Consider the following 15,508-nt stretch of genomic DNA (forward strand, 5'->3'; position numbering starts at 1 on the left):
TAAGTGGAATGCAGCCATCATTAATGGTTTAATACCAGGACCTCTCCTAAGTGGAATGCAGCCATCATTAATAGTTTAATACCAGGGTCTCTCCTAAGTGGAATGCAGCCATCAGTAATGGGTTAATACCAGGACCTCTCCTAAGTGGAATGCAGCCATCAGTAATGGTTTAATACCAGGGTCTCTCCTAAGTGGAATGCAGCCATCATTAATGGTTTAATACCAGGACCTCTCCTAAGTGGAATGCAGCCATCATTAATGGTTTAATACCAGGACCTCTCCTAAGTGGAATGCAGCCATCAGTAATGGTTTAATACCAGGGTCTCTCCTAAGTGGAATGCAGCCATCATTAATGGTTTAATACCAGGACCTCTCCTAAGTGGAATGCAGCCATCATTAATGGTTTAATACCAGGACCTCTCCTAAGTGGAATGCAGCCATCATTAATGGTTTAATACCAGGGTCTCTCCTAAGTGGAATGCAGCCATCAGTAATGGGTTAATACCAGGACCTCTCCTAAGTGGAATGCAGCCATCAGTAATGGTTTAATACCAGGGTCTCTCCTAAGTGGAATGCAGCCATCATTAATGGTTTAATACCAGGACCTCTCCTAAGTGGAATGCAGCCATCATTAATGGTTTAATACCAGGACCTCTCCTAAGTGGAATGCAGCCATCATTAATGGTTTAATACCAGGACCTCTCCTAAGTGGAATGCAGCCATCATTAATGGTTTAATACCAGGACCTCTCCTAAGTGGAATGCAGCCATCAGTAATGGTTTAATACCAGGGTCTCTCCTAAGTGGAATGCAGCCATCATTAATGGTTTAATACCAGGACCTCTCCTAAGTGGAATGCAGCCATCATTAATGGTTTAATACCAGGACCTCCTAAGTGGAATGCAGCCATCATTAATGGTTTAATACCAGGGTCTCTCCTAAGTGGAATGCAGCCATCATTAATGGTTTAATACCAGGGTCTCTCCTAAGTGGAATGCAGCCATCATTAATGGTTTAATACCAGGACCTCTCCTAAGTGGAATGCAGCCATCAGTAATGGTTTAATACCAGGGTCTCTCCTAAGTGGAATGCAGCCATCATTAATGGTTTAATACCAGGACCTCTCCTAAGTGGAATGCAGCCATCATTAATGGTTTAATACCAGGACCTCTCCTAAGTGGAATGCAGCCATCATTAATGGTTTGCTACCAGGGTCTCTCCTAAGTGGAATGCAGCCATCAGTAATGGGTTAATACCAGGACCTCTCCTAAGTGGAATGCAGCCATCAGTAATGGTTTAATACCAGGGTCTCTCCTAAGTGGAATGCAGCCATCATTAATGGTTTAATACCAGGACCTCTCCTAAGTGGAATGCAGCCATCATTAATGGTTTAATACCAGGACCTCTCCTAAGTGGAATGCAGCCATCATTGATGGTTTAATACCAGGACCTCTCCTAAGTGGAATGCAGCCATCATTAATGGTTTAATACCAGGACCTCTCCTAAGTGGAATGCAGCCATCATTAATGGTTTAATACCAGGGTCTCTCCTAAGTGGAATGCAGCCATCAGTAATGGTTTAATACCAGGGTCTCTCCTAAGTGGAATGCAGCCATCAGTAATGGTTTAGTACCAGGGTCTCTCCTAAGTGGAATGCAGCCATCATTAATGGTTTAATACCAGGGTCTCTCCTAAGTGGAATGCAGCCATCATTAATGGTTTAATACCAGGGTCTCTCCTAAGTGGAATGCAGCCATCAGTAATGGTTTAATACCAGGGTCTCTCCTAAGTGGAATGACAGACTGAAACTTAAAATCTAAGCTTAAATCAAATACTCATGTTTTCTTTGGATCTATTGAAATCCCTGTGCAACACTACAGTTGTCTTGCAAAAGTCACGTACCATTCAAATTAGATTGGCAAGAGCAGGCCTTCAGCGGAGCCACTTAACATAATTAGGTCAGGACTCAATCAGTGAACACTAATGTAAGACACACTTCATCACACTGAGATGCTGAAGTGGGCCAAACTTTTGTCATGACACTTTTGAACAGCTAGTAGAGTTCAGAGCACAAGTTAACCCTCTGAGGACCAAAGACGCACCGGTGAGTCCAAGTTACACTCCTACTCAAAAAGAGACATTGCAAAATTTCATTTTAGACATTTATTTACTATTTTATTTGTATATTACACTACTTTTGTGAACCTAAGACTTTTTGTAAACTCATAGCACCAAAACAATTGAGTGGAGGTTTGTATTCACAAGAGATTAAAAGTTGCCCTGCCATACAAAACCGTTTTTACTTGCATTTTTTTAAATCTGTTAGGTCCATATGTGTTTGTGTTATGTGGTGAATGTGAAAATGAACTGCTACCTCCTCTGTCAGCTCTAGCCACTGAACAGAAATAAGCGGAGAAATCAGACCAATCACAAAAGCTGGTCAGTCTGACATCATGCTGCCTGAACTCATTACTATTCATGAGCTCGCCCAGTTGGGCTGGGTAAAGGATTCTGACAGCCAGGTTCTCATTGGCTAGCTGTTAGCCAATCAGATTCAAACAGCTTAGCTTGTTGAATATTGATGAGAACTGGCAGAAATCGAGCTGAGTCTTCCTGCAGGCTTTCTATACTGCGCTAGAATGGCTTGAAACAAGGTAACCAAGGCATTTTTTACACAAAATCTTTTACAGAGTCCATGGTAGAACTGCAGACATTACCACAAAGTCATGAAATACGTGTGGCAGGGCACCTTTAAGAAATTTCAAAAAGCGAACATCAACTTTAGGGCCAAATTATCTCTTTACACATTGCTCTGGAACAAATTTGGGCGTCAAATACAGAAAGCTGTAGCCTGACAAGCCAGACCCACATCAAGAAGTTGGGTCTGAGAACTCACCATTGGCAGGGCTCAATCTGAGGGGCGGGATAAAAGGTTGTCTTTCCAATTCCCTCTGCAAGCAATAGGATACCGCTCCAACCAATCAGAGCAACGCTAGCTGATAGATTCAAGTTTTGCCGTATCCAGTCTGCAGAACTCCCAACACATCTTCATTTTTTAAGAATGACTTCAGAGCCGTTCTTTGTTCTTTTCTCAAAGAAAAGCTGAACTCCAAGTCTTCCAGAAGACCTCTGTTCACCAGCAGCAGCAGCAGCAGCCATAAGCCCCGCCCACCGACTCTATACACAATGTGATTGGCCTGGACTAGAGTTTGGTTTTTCGAGCTTGCAAGCCAACGGAGAGTTGCTAGACCCCCCTGGCTGCAAAATAAATTTGCTGCCGCTAGGGTGCGTCTAGATTTCTAGGCTAAGAAAGCTGTGATTATTCCGAACATTTTCATATGAAACACATGGGGGGGACACATGGCAGTTATATGCAGATACCTTAAAATGTGTATAAAATGCCCTTGGACCTCAGAGGGTTATGTAAGCCAAGCAGCTAAACACGTTTATTTTTAGAATGAAATAAAAGATCTTAAATTTCTTACATACAGAACTATATTATCTTAATTAGAAATGAGCTTAATTAGATAGCTAGCTTGATAAACTCTGCCAGTGGCAGTTGTCATGCTAACCTGTAAACTCTAAAAGTCAGTCGGAGATGGCATTTTTTTTAATTATTATTCATGGAGGTGATGTTAACGTTAGCTTAATAAGCTAGCTAGCCTGATAAAGTCGGACAGTTTTTCATTTTAGCCGAATAAAGAGACGGTTGCCCGGCTAGACATGAGAGCCTGCTTCCATCTACTTCTTTAAGGATCCATGTTTTAAAAATATTAAGAATTTTGATGGTAAATCTGCCATGGTTATCATTGTCAGAGGTGCGTAGTAACGACTTACATTCACTCCGTTACATTTACTTGAGTAAGTTTTAGAAAAAATTATACTTCTAGGAGTAGTTTTAAATCACTATACTTTTGATTTTTACTTGAGTAGATTTGTGAAGAAGAAACTGTACTCTTACTCCGCTACATTAGGCTACAATGAGCTCGTTACTTTCTTTTTACCTCTCTACGCGTCATTGTTTTCAGTGGTGTAGTCTACGTGATACGCAGGTTTACGCAGTATACCCACTAAGAAAGCTCTAGAATTTCCATATTCCCACTTAAAAATGCCCAATGACATGTAACAACATACTTTCCATTATATTTTTCATATATTTTGAATTGTCATCTGTGTTTTTCTTCTTCACAAGGGCTAAATAAAGGTATTTCCACCGTAAATTGGTGCATAAAAGTGTATCCGAATACAGGAAATGAAGTCGTTGATGCCCATTCTGGCCCATATTTAGGTTTCTATAGGCCCATACAATACATTTTTTAAGTTGTTTTTGTTGCTTTTTTTGGCCTTTCTTCTATGATGTCAAAGGAACTTTTTTGTTGACTTTTTTAGGGCTTTATGTCGACCAAACTGTAAGGGAGAAGACTTTATAAGACAATAATACAGTCAAAGATATTTGACTTTTTCAAAATGAAAGCATGTCAATAAATTCTATATGTTTGGCCCTTGATGTAATTCTTATTTTCCAACGTGGCCCTTAGTGAAACTGAGTTTGACAATGGCTGACTATGGCTCTACCACGTGACTGTGTTTCATCAATCAAACGTGACCATACTCAATCTCGCGGCGGGACGGGTTAGCTTCACAGTCGTAGCATAACAGAAATGTTAGAATCAACCGTCGGCAATGCAGACACAGACGAGGAGGAACAGCCCTGGCCTCATATTGAAAGCATGTTTACCTTAGTAAAAGGGTCAAACAGCAGCTACATTATGCAGTGTCTTCTGTGTCTACCAAAAAAACGGACATTTCAGCATTCAAAAACTCGACATCTAACTTGAGGAAACATGTAGCTGTGGATAGGTGAATGTTTGTCTTTTAGGTTACATATGTTTTAAACATTTATTTATTTATATATATATATATATACACAGTATATATACACACATATATAGGAAATGTTGCTTGTGCTTATTTATTTTTTATTTATTATTATTTTATTTTTTAAGTACTTGAATTTACCTGGATTATTTCAATTCAAGCTATTTTGTAATTAATTAATTTATTTTAATTTATTTTATTGATTGGATGAACTATAATTTGCCTAAAGATGATTATTTTGTATTTTTGTCTGTCTGATTGAATGCTTGTGTTAAAAAATAAATCAGACGTTACTCAACAGTTACTCAGTACATGAGCACTTTTTTACTCTTACTCAAGTAATTATTTGGATGACTACATTTTTACTTTTACTTGAGTCATATTATTCTGTAGTAACAGTACTTTTAATTGAGTACAATTTTGGGCTACTCTACCCACCTCTGATCATTGTTAACCACATGCTTTGCTACAATGGAAAGTTTGACAGATCGCGCAACGGTAACAACAAAAAGGAGCTTAGCCAAGGGTCAGTGCTGTCAATTCGATTTTCTCTCTTCCCCGTGCAACTTTTCATCTGGTGATTATACGATGGTGAATACATTTTCAACCAGAACAGAGCTGTACTTTGCAATGATTGTCACCTTCATAGAGGAGGAATAAATCAGTGAAACAGCTGCTGCAGTGGATGGAAAAGCTGCCGACTCTGGGGGAGTTCACAAGGATTGTGAACCAATGTTACAAGATGTTGTGTTCACTCTTTTCTCCGTTACTGCAGTCTGTTTCCTTCATCTTTTCACCAAGCAGAAGAAATTAACAGAATCACGCAGCACTGCCTTCTATCTTTGTAAAAACCCACAGTGATGAATTTTGAATGAGTAAATCAATTTGTTTACATTGATTAAATAATTGCAGACACGTGGATTTTAAGCTGCTGTGCAGGTGCTGCATGAACATTTCACAGAGTTCAAGACAGAGTGTGGAATCTCCATCAGATCTTCAGATAATGTTAATCCATAATATTATGAACCCATAACCCAAGATCCTATCATTGGTAGCCGGAGATATTCTTATAAACTAATCATCCTGGTTGCCATGACTTGTCTCGTAAATGCCACTGTAAGGTTTAATTTAACACAGTGACAGACTGGCCATCTGGAATTTGGGCAAATGCCAGAAGGGCCGCCCCCCCTATGGACCCCTATGGGCCACTACTGATTATTTGTCTTTGGTTAATTTTTATGTTATTTTATGCGTGCAGCCACAAATATTCTAGATTGTACTGCGGAAAAGCGTGTGGAAAGATATACACTCGGAAAGCAGAGTTACTAATTTCCAAGCTAGGTTATTGTTGCAAATGCCAGGGCTGTTTTTTGAAACTTCTGTTTCTACGAGGTGATATAAGAGTTGTTTTCCTACAGTACTGCGATGGAAAAATGGCGGGGCAAATGTAAAGATCTGGGCCACAAAAGAAATGCAGTCAAAGAAACAAGGAGGCACTTAAAGAGTAACGGGACATACCTACAGTTCAAAGGCCAAACAAAAGACGACATGCTTCTTCATCACCATGAACGTACACTGTAGTTTATTTTGACCCAATCCCCCACACACCTAGTCTGGCTCCACCCCCCTACGTACTTCCGCTCCATTTTAATTTCCCTTCAGTACTCAGTCTGGGTTTGCGGTATTATCTTGGGTTTTCTACAAGGTTTTGTACAAATGACATGGACCAGAGTCTGGTAGAACCAGGCAAGTGTACCAGAGTCTGGTAGGACCAGGCTAGTGTACCAGAGTCTGGTAGGACCAGGCTAATGTACCAGAGTCTGGTAGGACCAGGCTAGTATACCAGAGTCTGGTAGGACCAGGCTAATGTACCAGAGTCTGGTAGGACCAGGCTAGTGTACCAGAGTCTGGTAGGACCAGGCTAATGTACCAGAGTCTGGTAGGACCAGGCTAGTATACCAGAGTCTGGTAGGACCAGGCTAATGTACCAGAGTCTGGTAGGACCAGGCTAGTGTACCAGAGTCTGGTAGAACCAGGCAAGTGTAAGGCTAATGTACCAGAGTCTGGTAGGACCAGGCTAGTGTACCAGAGTCTGGTAGGACCAGGCTAATGTACCAGAGTCTGGTAGGACCAGGCTAGTGTACCAGAGTCTGGTAGGACCAGGCTAATGTACCAGAGTCTGGCAGGACCAGGCTAGTGTACCAGAGTCTGGTAGGACCAGGCTAATGTACCAGAGTCTGGTAGGACCAGGCTAGTATACCAGAGTCTGGTAGGACCAGGCTAATGTACCAGAGTCTGGTAGGACCAGGCTAGTGTACCAGAGTCTGGTAGGACCAGGCTAATGTCCCTAAGTCTGGTGGAACCAGGCTAGTGTACCAGAGTCTGGTAGGACCAGGCTAATGTACCAGAGTCTGGTGGAACCAGGCTAGTGTACCAGAGTCTGGTAGGACCAGGCTAATGTACCAGAGTCTGGTAGGACCAGGCTAGTGTGCCAGAGTCTGGTAGGACCAGGCTAATGGGCCAGAGTCTGGTAGGACCAGGCTAGTGTACCAGAGTCTGGTAGGCCCAGGCTAATGTACCAGAGTCTGGTAGGACCAGGCTAGTGTACCAGAGTCTGGTAGGACCAGGCTAATGTACCAGAGTCTGGTAGGACCAGGCTAGTGTACCAGAGTCTGGTAGGACCAGGCTAGTGTACCAAAGTCTGGTAGGACCAGGCTAATGTACCAGAGTCTGGTAGGACCAGGCTAGTATACCAGATTTGGTAGGTCCAGGCTACCACACACCGTCCTGCTGACACACTCACTGAAAACGCACCAAATGTGGATGAATCCTCTGCTGAAAATAGTCCCCAACAAATGCACTATTTCCTCCTGTCGTGGTTTTATTTTCATGAAAACTTGTACAATGTCCTTTTAGAAAGGGAAAAGGCATCATTGATTTTTTTTGAGAGAATAACGTAGAAACAGTTCAAACCTTGTTGAAGCTGTAGAAAGCAGTAGAAATATCTCAGGGGTATTTCATTTTGGCTGTAATGCAGGGGCCAGTTTTCCGTCAGACGTGCAGACATCTGCTCCACTCAGCCTGGCTGTGCCTGCTGCAGATGGTTTTGACTTGCACTGAGTGTTACCTCTAGCTGAACTCTGGCTCGGCTCCTGCAGAGCAACAGATGGGGATGAAGAACATGGAAACATATCCAATTAAGCGCTGACAGTTTGGTCTTAACCTTCAGACACAAAAAGCTCACTTTAGCTTTATCAAGAGGAAATCATATCACGAACTAGCTCACTGATCCTGCACATAAGGTCAGAGGCTCAGTTAATGTGGGCAGCATTTCAGAACATTTTAACTGTTGACTACATAATGTTTTGGAAGCTCGTCACTGTGGGTAAGCAGCCTAATTGACTTCCTGATCTTCTGAATCCCCAAACTGGCTGGAAAAGTAACTCTCCAAAGATCCTCTATACTACAGATAGCGCATTGTAACGGTATAAACCGGTACCAAGAGGTTCTCACTCCCAATCTCGTAAAATACGGACGCTTGTCCATGCCTTTTGTCGATGTTATTGACGCTAAGTCTCCTTTAGCGTAGGGTGACCAGATGAGAATGGGTAAAATTCGGGACGAGACTGATTGGAATTATTCATTATTTTTATTCAAGAATTTAACTGACTGTCATGATCTGCTCTTTAACATCAGCAACATCCAGTCCAATCACTCCTTCTCGTGGCTGCCTGCACTTAACATGAATTTCAAAACTCTGCACCAGAATTATTTATTATTTTTATTCAGAAACTCAACTGTGTTGTCTTGTAAACCCGAAAATACAAATAAAAAAATCATTAAAATCATGAACTCAAGTGATGACGGGAGCTGCAAGCTGCAGCACGAATCAGTTAAAAACCACCATGAACAGTTTTTAATGTTCAATCAGACTAGAACTAGGCTACTCCAGAGTCTGCTCTTGAGACTTTGCTCAAATTTTCGGGACAGTTAGGCCAGGATTCGGGACAACTGCTTGGATTTTGGGACTGTATCGAATTTTTCGGGACGTCTGGTCACCCTACTTTAGCGTCATGTAACATGCTTTAACTAAACACGCTTGGTCGGGACTATTTGCGTCCCTTTTGACGCACGCAGTTATGTTAAGGAAAAGGTCGTGGGTGAGCTTACAGTTCCGTGACACGCGGGAATAACGGGATGGTTAAAGAAGAAAGTGACCTCCCTACGTGGAATTTCGGCCTTCCATACTACTCGCTAAACCCCGTATAGCTGCCTGCTCGGTACGTTATACAATCACGCTGAAGGAAGGCCTTTTTCGTCGCTTCCGACGCTGACAGCCACTGTCCAAACATCCATATTTTACCATTTCGGAGTGACAACGAGTTGACCGGTCCACACTTCCTGTCTCCTAAAGGGGCGTGGCCTCGTTTGAACGTGTGGTGAACGTAGGGTGACCAGACGTACCGGTTTGACCGGGACAGTCCCGACTTTTAATTGCTTGTCCCGAGTCCCGACAAAAGCCTGTCGGGACGCTAAAATGTCCCGGTTTACACCAGGAGCGGCGTCAGCCGATTTTGCCGTGTCTTCAGCCCCGAATGTTTTGAGTTTAGCCCCGAATGTAACTTTGTCCAGTTTATTTTTCCGAGGCGAATAGAACGGGCAGCTACGTGCGGGGTCCGACCATGCTGTATTTGTTGCTATCACCTAGCAACCGTCTCTCCGTGATGAAAGCTGTGAAAGCCGGGTGAAGTTTTTGGAGGAATCGTAGCCAAATCAGTCTAATACATTGATGCCATCAACACAAAGTTTAGAAGCGCAATACTAATGATTTAGTTTGAAGTTCCCGAGACGTGACGTTTCCAGTCTACGGTTCAGACTCAGACACACGGAGCTCTGAAGCAGAGCTGTGGGTCTCTTAGTGTCCACTCTCTCTGTACAATGCAGCGCAGCCTCAGGTTCATGGATGCGCTCAGCTGTGGACATGCTGCGGCAGATGTGTTGCAGATGTCTCCGTGTATTTTTGCAGTAGTTTCGGGTTTCTACCTCCGATGTAGAGCAGTGTACAGCCACTTCCCTAGCTAAACATCTCATTCAGAGACCCAAACGGGGCTCTGTGTCTGTCAGAAGGTCTGAGATCTACCGTATCAGCAGAGCAATCACGTAATGCACAGCAGACTATGGTGCAGGTATAGATTATTTTCTGAAATATAGCTTGTGATTTTATTCTTGTAATAGCCTATTATGACTTTATTTTTCTCAAAATATCACGACGTCGTCCAAATCACAGAGAACACAGATATACTGTATTTTGAATGTGCACAAAGTTTTGGACAAGAGCAGAAATCTTGCTCAAAAATCTGAAATATTACAGTCCAGGGGTTTATTAATAAATTAAAATGAATTGATGCATCATTGAGGTGAATAATTGTCATATGCACATTAAGGAGGTTACTTCCCCAACAAAAGACGCAAAACAGGAGGTAAGAGTAAATGATGCCTATAGGCTACATGTGTGCTGACAGATATAATTAGAAAAGTCCATCCAAAGGAGAATAAATAGTTGAAAGCAATACAGAATGCCTGACAGCCTTACTGCAATATATTCCATTATGTTTTTATATTTGGATTGTAATCTGTTTCTCTTTAAATAAATTTATTTGCAGCATACATTGATTCAGAAAAAGGTAGAAATAGGTGGATAAAAATTCACCAGAATGCAGGAAATTAAGTGTTTAATGCTCAAAATTTTCAATAACTCTTTTTAATTACTTTGCTGTTATTGGAATAAATAACACTTCAAAAAATCTTTTTTAGAAAAAAATCTCAACATAAATCTCACACTAAACTGATAAAGGTTGTTACTGCAATTTTGTTGATTTCACAGGAAAAAAACACTTATTATTAGACGAGGAGCCTAGGATCAAAATAATGAAGTTACTGTCTGTGTCTGTGTCTCAACAGGGCTGGCACATGTTCACGTTAAAAAGTGTGCGCTTCACGCGCAAAGTGTCCCGGTTTTAGCTCCGGGAAATCTGGTCACCCTAGGTGAACGTCGTGTGGATGGATGAAAAGTTATATTTAAATAACTTATTAATATGTTATTTTGCTAATGTTAGATATTTACACAGTTAAAGACATATTTAGCATCAGGGGGATTAGTTTTGTCAGGGCGTTCACCAACGCTAGCTGAGGTTAGCTTCTCTGTGTCGCCAGATCTCGCGAGAGTTTGGTCCTGAGACAGAAATTTTAATTTTTTTAATTTTCTCCTGTCTGAAAAATGCCATTTTAGTGTCAGAATGTTCCAGAGATACGTGGCTGTTGAAGAATGGGTCCAATATATATATTTTGGTGACTACGGGGTGAGAGAATCGCTCATAATCTGTGTTCACGTTCACTTCTCCCGTTGGAATCAACACACTCTGGACCGAATCTTCAACAAAGCATTATATTCTTTATAAAAATCATAAAATCTTGATCAGCATTGAACCATTTACTTGAGTAAAAGTACAGAAGTATTATCAGATAAATGTGTTTAAAATAAAAGTAGTTGGCCCCTGTGACTGACATGCTATATTATTATGCTTACCTGGTACAGTATTTGAGGAAATGTTCTTCCACCACTTCATATTTTTATTTATGTTCCCCCAATATTGGGACAGCCTCCATTGAAAGTATCTGTATTACTTTGTAGAATACCAGAAACTCGGTGTAAATACTTACTTAAAGTTTAAAGGATCTCTGCTTTCAAACTATAATGCACGCCCATGTATCCACAGCTGAAAATAAATGATGGAGAAGATTCAAACCATGGAGCAAATTATATTTAAGTTGTTTAAACGTACAATATTTGGCAATCAAATGTTAACGGCAACCTTACCTTGATTAAAATAATCGATTTCTTTGGGTTTTTAATAGAGATGTTCCGATACCGATCGGTATCGGGAAGTCTCCGATACTGCCTAAAACGCTGGTATCGGTATCGGTAAGTACTGGAGTTAATGCACCGAGCCGATACCACGTAATAAAGCCCTAAAGAAAATCTATGTTAAAATAGATTATTTGTGTTCTTTTTCTGTTATAACTGACTGTCAAAGTGGAGAATAAAAGAAAGTTCTGTGGCGTTCATGGTTTCTGTTTGTTCATGTTTCACAAAGATAGAAATAATATCACATCCATACAGGGACAGTAGTATACAGCTGTTAAAATAATAAAATATATGACACACTGGTATCGGATTGGTACTCGGTATCGGGTGATACACAAGTTCAGGTATCGGAATCGGTATCGGGAAGCAAAAAAGTGGTATCGGGCCATCTCTAGTTTTTAACATTGTTGGAAACAAAATATATAACGTATGGTAGTACTTTTTAGAGCGTTTAATGTGGAAATGTTACATATCATACCTTTAAGTTGCATATGAAGTGAGATAAATGTCAAATATGAGAAATAAACGGAATAAATTCACAATTCAAGCGAAAGGTTAATTTCTTTTTTTTTTTTTTATTCATATACAAACAGTGCTTATCTGAAAATACAGTTGATTGAGGGCAAATGTATTTTCAGGTGGCGTTAATAAGAGTCAGCTTGTGAAGTGTTTTCGTTCAGCCTTGACTGCAGTCTCCAGTCTGTCTAGATGTGGACACACAAAGAGTCTGACGGAAGAGAAAAGACAAAGACAAGGTGGTCAGAGCAGAAAGGATGCTGTGTGCAGGTCTGGGCGTGTATTCATCAAACACCTCAGGCTATGTTCACACCAGAGCGCTTTTTTTTTTTTAACGCCAACGTCGGCATCTTTTTCTGCAGCTCACGGTGAAAAAAGTTCAACTTTTCTGAAAAGAAAAAGAAAAGCCCTACATTAAGCATCATTATATGATGTGACCGAGTGCTCTCTGTACAGGGATCTCGCACATTAGTAGCAACTCTTTCTCTCTCTCTCTGTTCTTTCTCTAGCTCGCTCCACCACTTTGTTTAATCTAACGTTAGCACCTCTCTCTCTCTTTGTTCTTTCTCGAGCTCGCTCCACCACTTTGTTTTATTTAACTTTAGCACCTCTCTCTCTCTCTCCCTCTCTCTCTGTTCTTTCTCTAGCTCGCTCCACCACTTTGTTTTATTTAACTTTAGCACCTCTCTCTCTCTCTCTCTCTCTCTGTTCTTTCTCTAGCTCGCTCCAACACTTTGTTGTATCTAACGTTAGGACCTCTAAGGAAAATTAAACCATGTAAACCTATTCTGGTACAACCTCTAAATACAATTATGAACCTGAAAATTAGCATAATATGAGCACTTTAAGGTTTGTAAGATAGATGCTTTTGGGAAATGGGGCCCCTTGATTGAAAACACAATCTGATGCAAGAAAATCTAAATTAAAGAGTGTGGAGAAAATCCCCTACATGGTTTTAAAGCGCCCATATTATTATTCTGCTCATTTTCAGGTTCATAATTGTATTTTAAGGTTGTACCAAAATAGGTTTACATGATTTAATTTTAAAAAAACACCATATTTTTGTTGTACTGCACAGCTCTCTCTCACTGCTGCAGATGCTCTTTTCACCTGGTCTCTGTTTTAGCTGCAGAGTGAGACCTCTTTTCTTCTTCTGTACTATCTTTGATCGCACTCGCACATGCTCAGTAGCTCAGATGTAGATCATGTCAGCTAGCTCCATAGACAGTAAAAGAAAGGCTGTTTCTCCAACATCAGTCAGTTCCAAGGCAGGATCAGCTGGGAGACTTCTTCTAAACCAGGGAGCACATGGAAGTAGTTCTTTTGGAGATTACGGTGAACTTGTGTGTGTTGTAGCAGTGTTTTGCTATTGAGAACGAGGTAGCATGCTAGCGTTAGCGTTGAGCTGTTCAAAATCAGCACGGCTTGTGCAGATGTTGACCAGCTCACCAGGAGACTGAAAGCACGACACATTCAGAAACCGTATCTCACTCAGAACACCATGGATGGATTTATTTCAAAGTTTATATGCGTGTGGAAGCACCAGAGACACAAAATAACACCCCAAATCCCCAGAAAAAGGGATTTCTTCATAACATGGGCACTTTAAATAAAGACCCTGAGAGCTCACCTCATCTGCTTTAGTCAACCTCCTTTTTAAGGTATCTCTTCATGACCGAAGCCACGTCTCCGCCCTCGCTGCCCTCCGCCTCCAGTCTCTCTCCCTGTGGCCTCTCAAACCGGCGCCTGGGCCCCCCCACTGAGCCCTGGGAACTGCCCCCCGACCCCCCTGAGCTGGAGGACTCGGTCTCGGAGCCTTTCCTGCTGCGGGTGGAAGGCGGCAGCTCTCCAAAGTGGACGCTCAGCGCCCTCCTGCCTCCTCTGACCGAGCAGCCGGCCAGGCTGCTGGCGGACTGAGCTCTCCGTATGGCGGGCAGGATGTCGGACGCCGCGTCATTGTCGCCGTGCCCGCTATCCTCAATCAGGCGGCGGTTTTGGAACACCATGGGCTCCGACCCCAGAGAGCCTTCGCCCGCGTCCTCCGAAGCGAGACTCCCCAGCATGCAACGCCTCGGCGGCTGAGGGGAGCGCTCCGTGGCGGCGGCCGTCACCGATCGGCGAGGTTGACCCGCGTCCTCCTCGGGGATGGACAGGGACGGGGGCTGGTGGCGAGCTGCGAGGGAGGGCGCCAAGGAGGAGAGGCGAGGCAGCGAGGGAAGCGAAGACAGAGAATCGCTCGAGTTGAAGCGAGAGACTTTGGCTCCGGCTGTAGAGGAGGAGTCGCCGCCGACGGAGCGAGCGCTGGCGGCGCGAGCGCTGGCGGCGCGGGGCAGCAGCGGGGAAGGCGGTTTGAGGATGCCGGGGCCGGGCCGGGGCTCCTGCGGGTCGCCCGGGCCGCCGAGAGAGAGGGCCGAGGCTCGCCGTCTGAGAGTCGAGGCCGCGGTCGTTTGGTACACCGGCAGGGAGACCGCGCTGCCGGCTCCGTCGGCCGTGTCGCCGCCAGCTCGCCGTTTGCGGAGTCCGTCCAGCAGCTCGGACAGGGCGGAGGAGGACGGGGCGCGCCCGGGAACTCTGGTTCCCCCGCCGCCAGCCTCAGAGCGCTCGTCATCAGGGTCCACACAAGAACTTTGGAGGGAGAAAAGAGACATAAAAAGCCTTCTACTGGAACACAGGGTCAGTTTCAGCAGATATGACAGAAAGTTAGTTTTATAAGGCGTACCTACTGCACCTTTAAACGAAGAGCATGAAATGTGCAAAAGTTGGAGTACGAAGACGTCTATGAAATTAAATATTTCTTTTTTGTTTGGTATGACCAACAGTCCTAAACGTTAAATACTCAATTTACTGTCATTTATGAAAAACTAAAAACAGCAAATCGGTAGAGAAAGTTTGTCACTTTTGTTAAGAAGATATCTGAAACACTTCAAAATAGTTCAGCTCCAGTTCGTATGCAGCTCTACAAACAACTGTGAATGTTTAATTAGTAATCAGCCAACTGGTATCGGCAAATGCCGCCCATCAAGAGCCAAGTTCTTTCCTTGCAGCTATCGCATCAAATGCTCTTTGATGGGGAATTGTTGGGTGTTTGTAAATTACAGTGTGTGGTCTAGACCCACTCTATCTGTGTATAAGTGTCCTGAGATATATTTTGACTAGGGATGCACCAAATCCAGATTTTTGGGGCTCGGCCG

The 15,508-nt window shown here is 42.8% G+C and overlaps 2 protein-coding genes across 6 annotated transcripts in view; both read right to left on the reverse strand.

Annotated features, from left to right (window-relative positions):
• sez6l (seizure related 6 homolog (mouse)-like) overlaps positions 1–9,290 on the reverse strand; it is a 131,703-nt gene extending 122,413 nt beyond the window's left edge. For 3 of the 4 annotated variants that reach the window (XM_028602333.1, XM_028602334.1, XM_028602330.1), the window contains exons 1-2: positions 9,240–9,290; positions 7,850–8,028 (exon numbers count right to left, since the gene is read on the reverse strand). The gene's annotated coding sequence lies outside the window, so the exon portion shown is untranslated. Of the gene's footprint in view, positions 1–7,849; positions 8,029–9,046; positions 9,212–9,239 lie in introns of those variants that run through there. The other variant, XM_028602332.1, reaches the window with a different exon arrangement.
• A 3,085-nt stretch (positions 9,291–12,375) lies between these two features.
• Positions 12,376–15,508, reverse strand: part of myo18b (myosin XVIIIB) — a 93,584-nt gene continuing 90,451 nt past the window's right edge. For both annotated transcript variants that reach the window (XM_028601104.1, XM_028601105.1), the window contains exons 43-44: positions 13,948–14,942; positions 12,376–12,528 (exon numbers count right to left, since the gene is read on the reverse strand). In XM_028601104.1, coding sequence (XP_028456905.1) covers positions 13,958–14,942 — 985 coding nt within the window. In that variant the 3' untranslated portion in view covers positions 12,376–12,528; positions 13,948–13,957. The remainder of the gene's footprint in view (positions 12,529–13,947; positions 14,943–15,508) is intronic.

Source organism: Perca flavescens, chromosome 16, assembly GCF_004354835.1.
Source record: "Perca flavescens isolate YP-PL-M2 chromosome 16, PFLA_1.0, whole genome shotgun sequence".
In the NCBI taxonomy this organism is placed as follows: domain Eukaryota; kingdom Metazoa; phylum Chordata; class Actinopteri; order Perciformes; family Percidae; genus Perca; species Perca flavescens.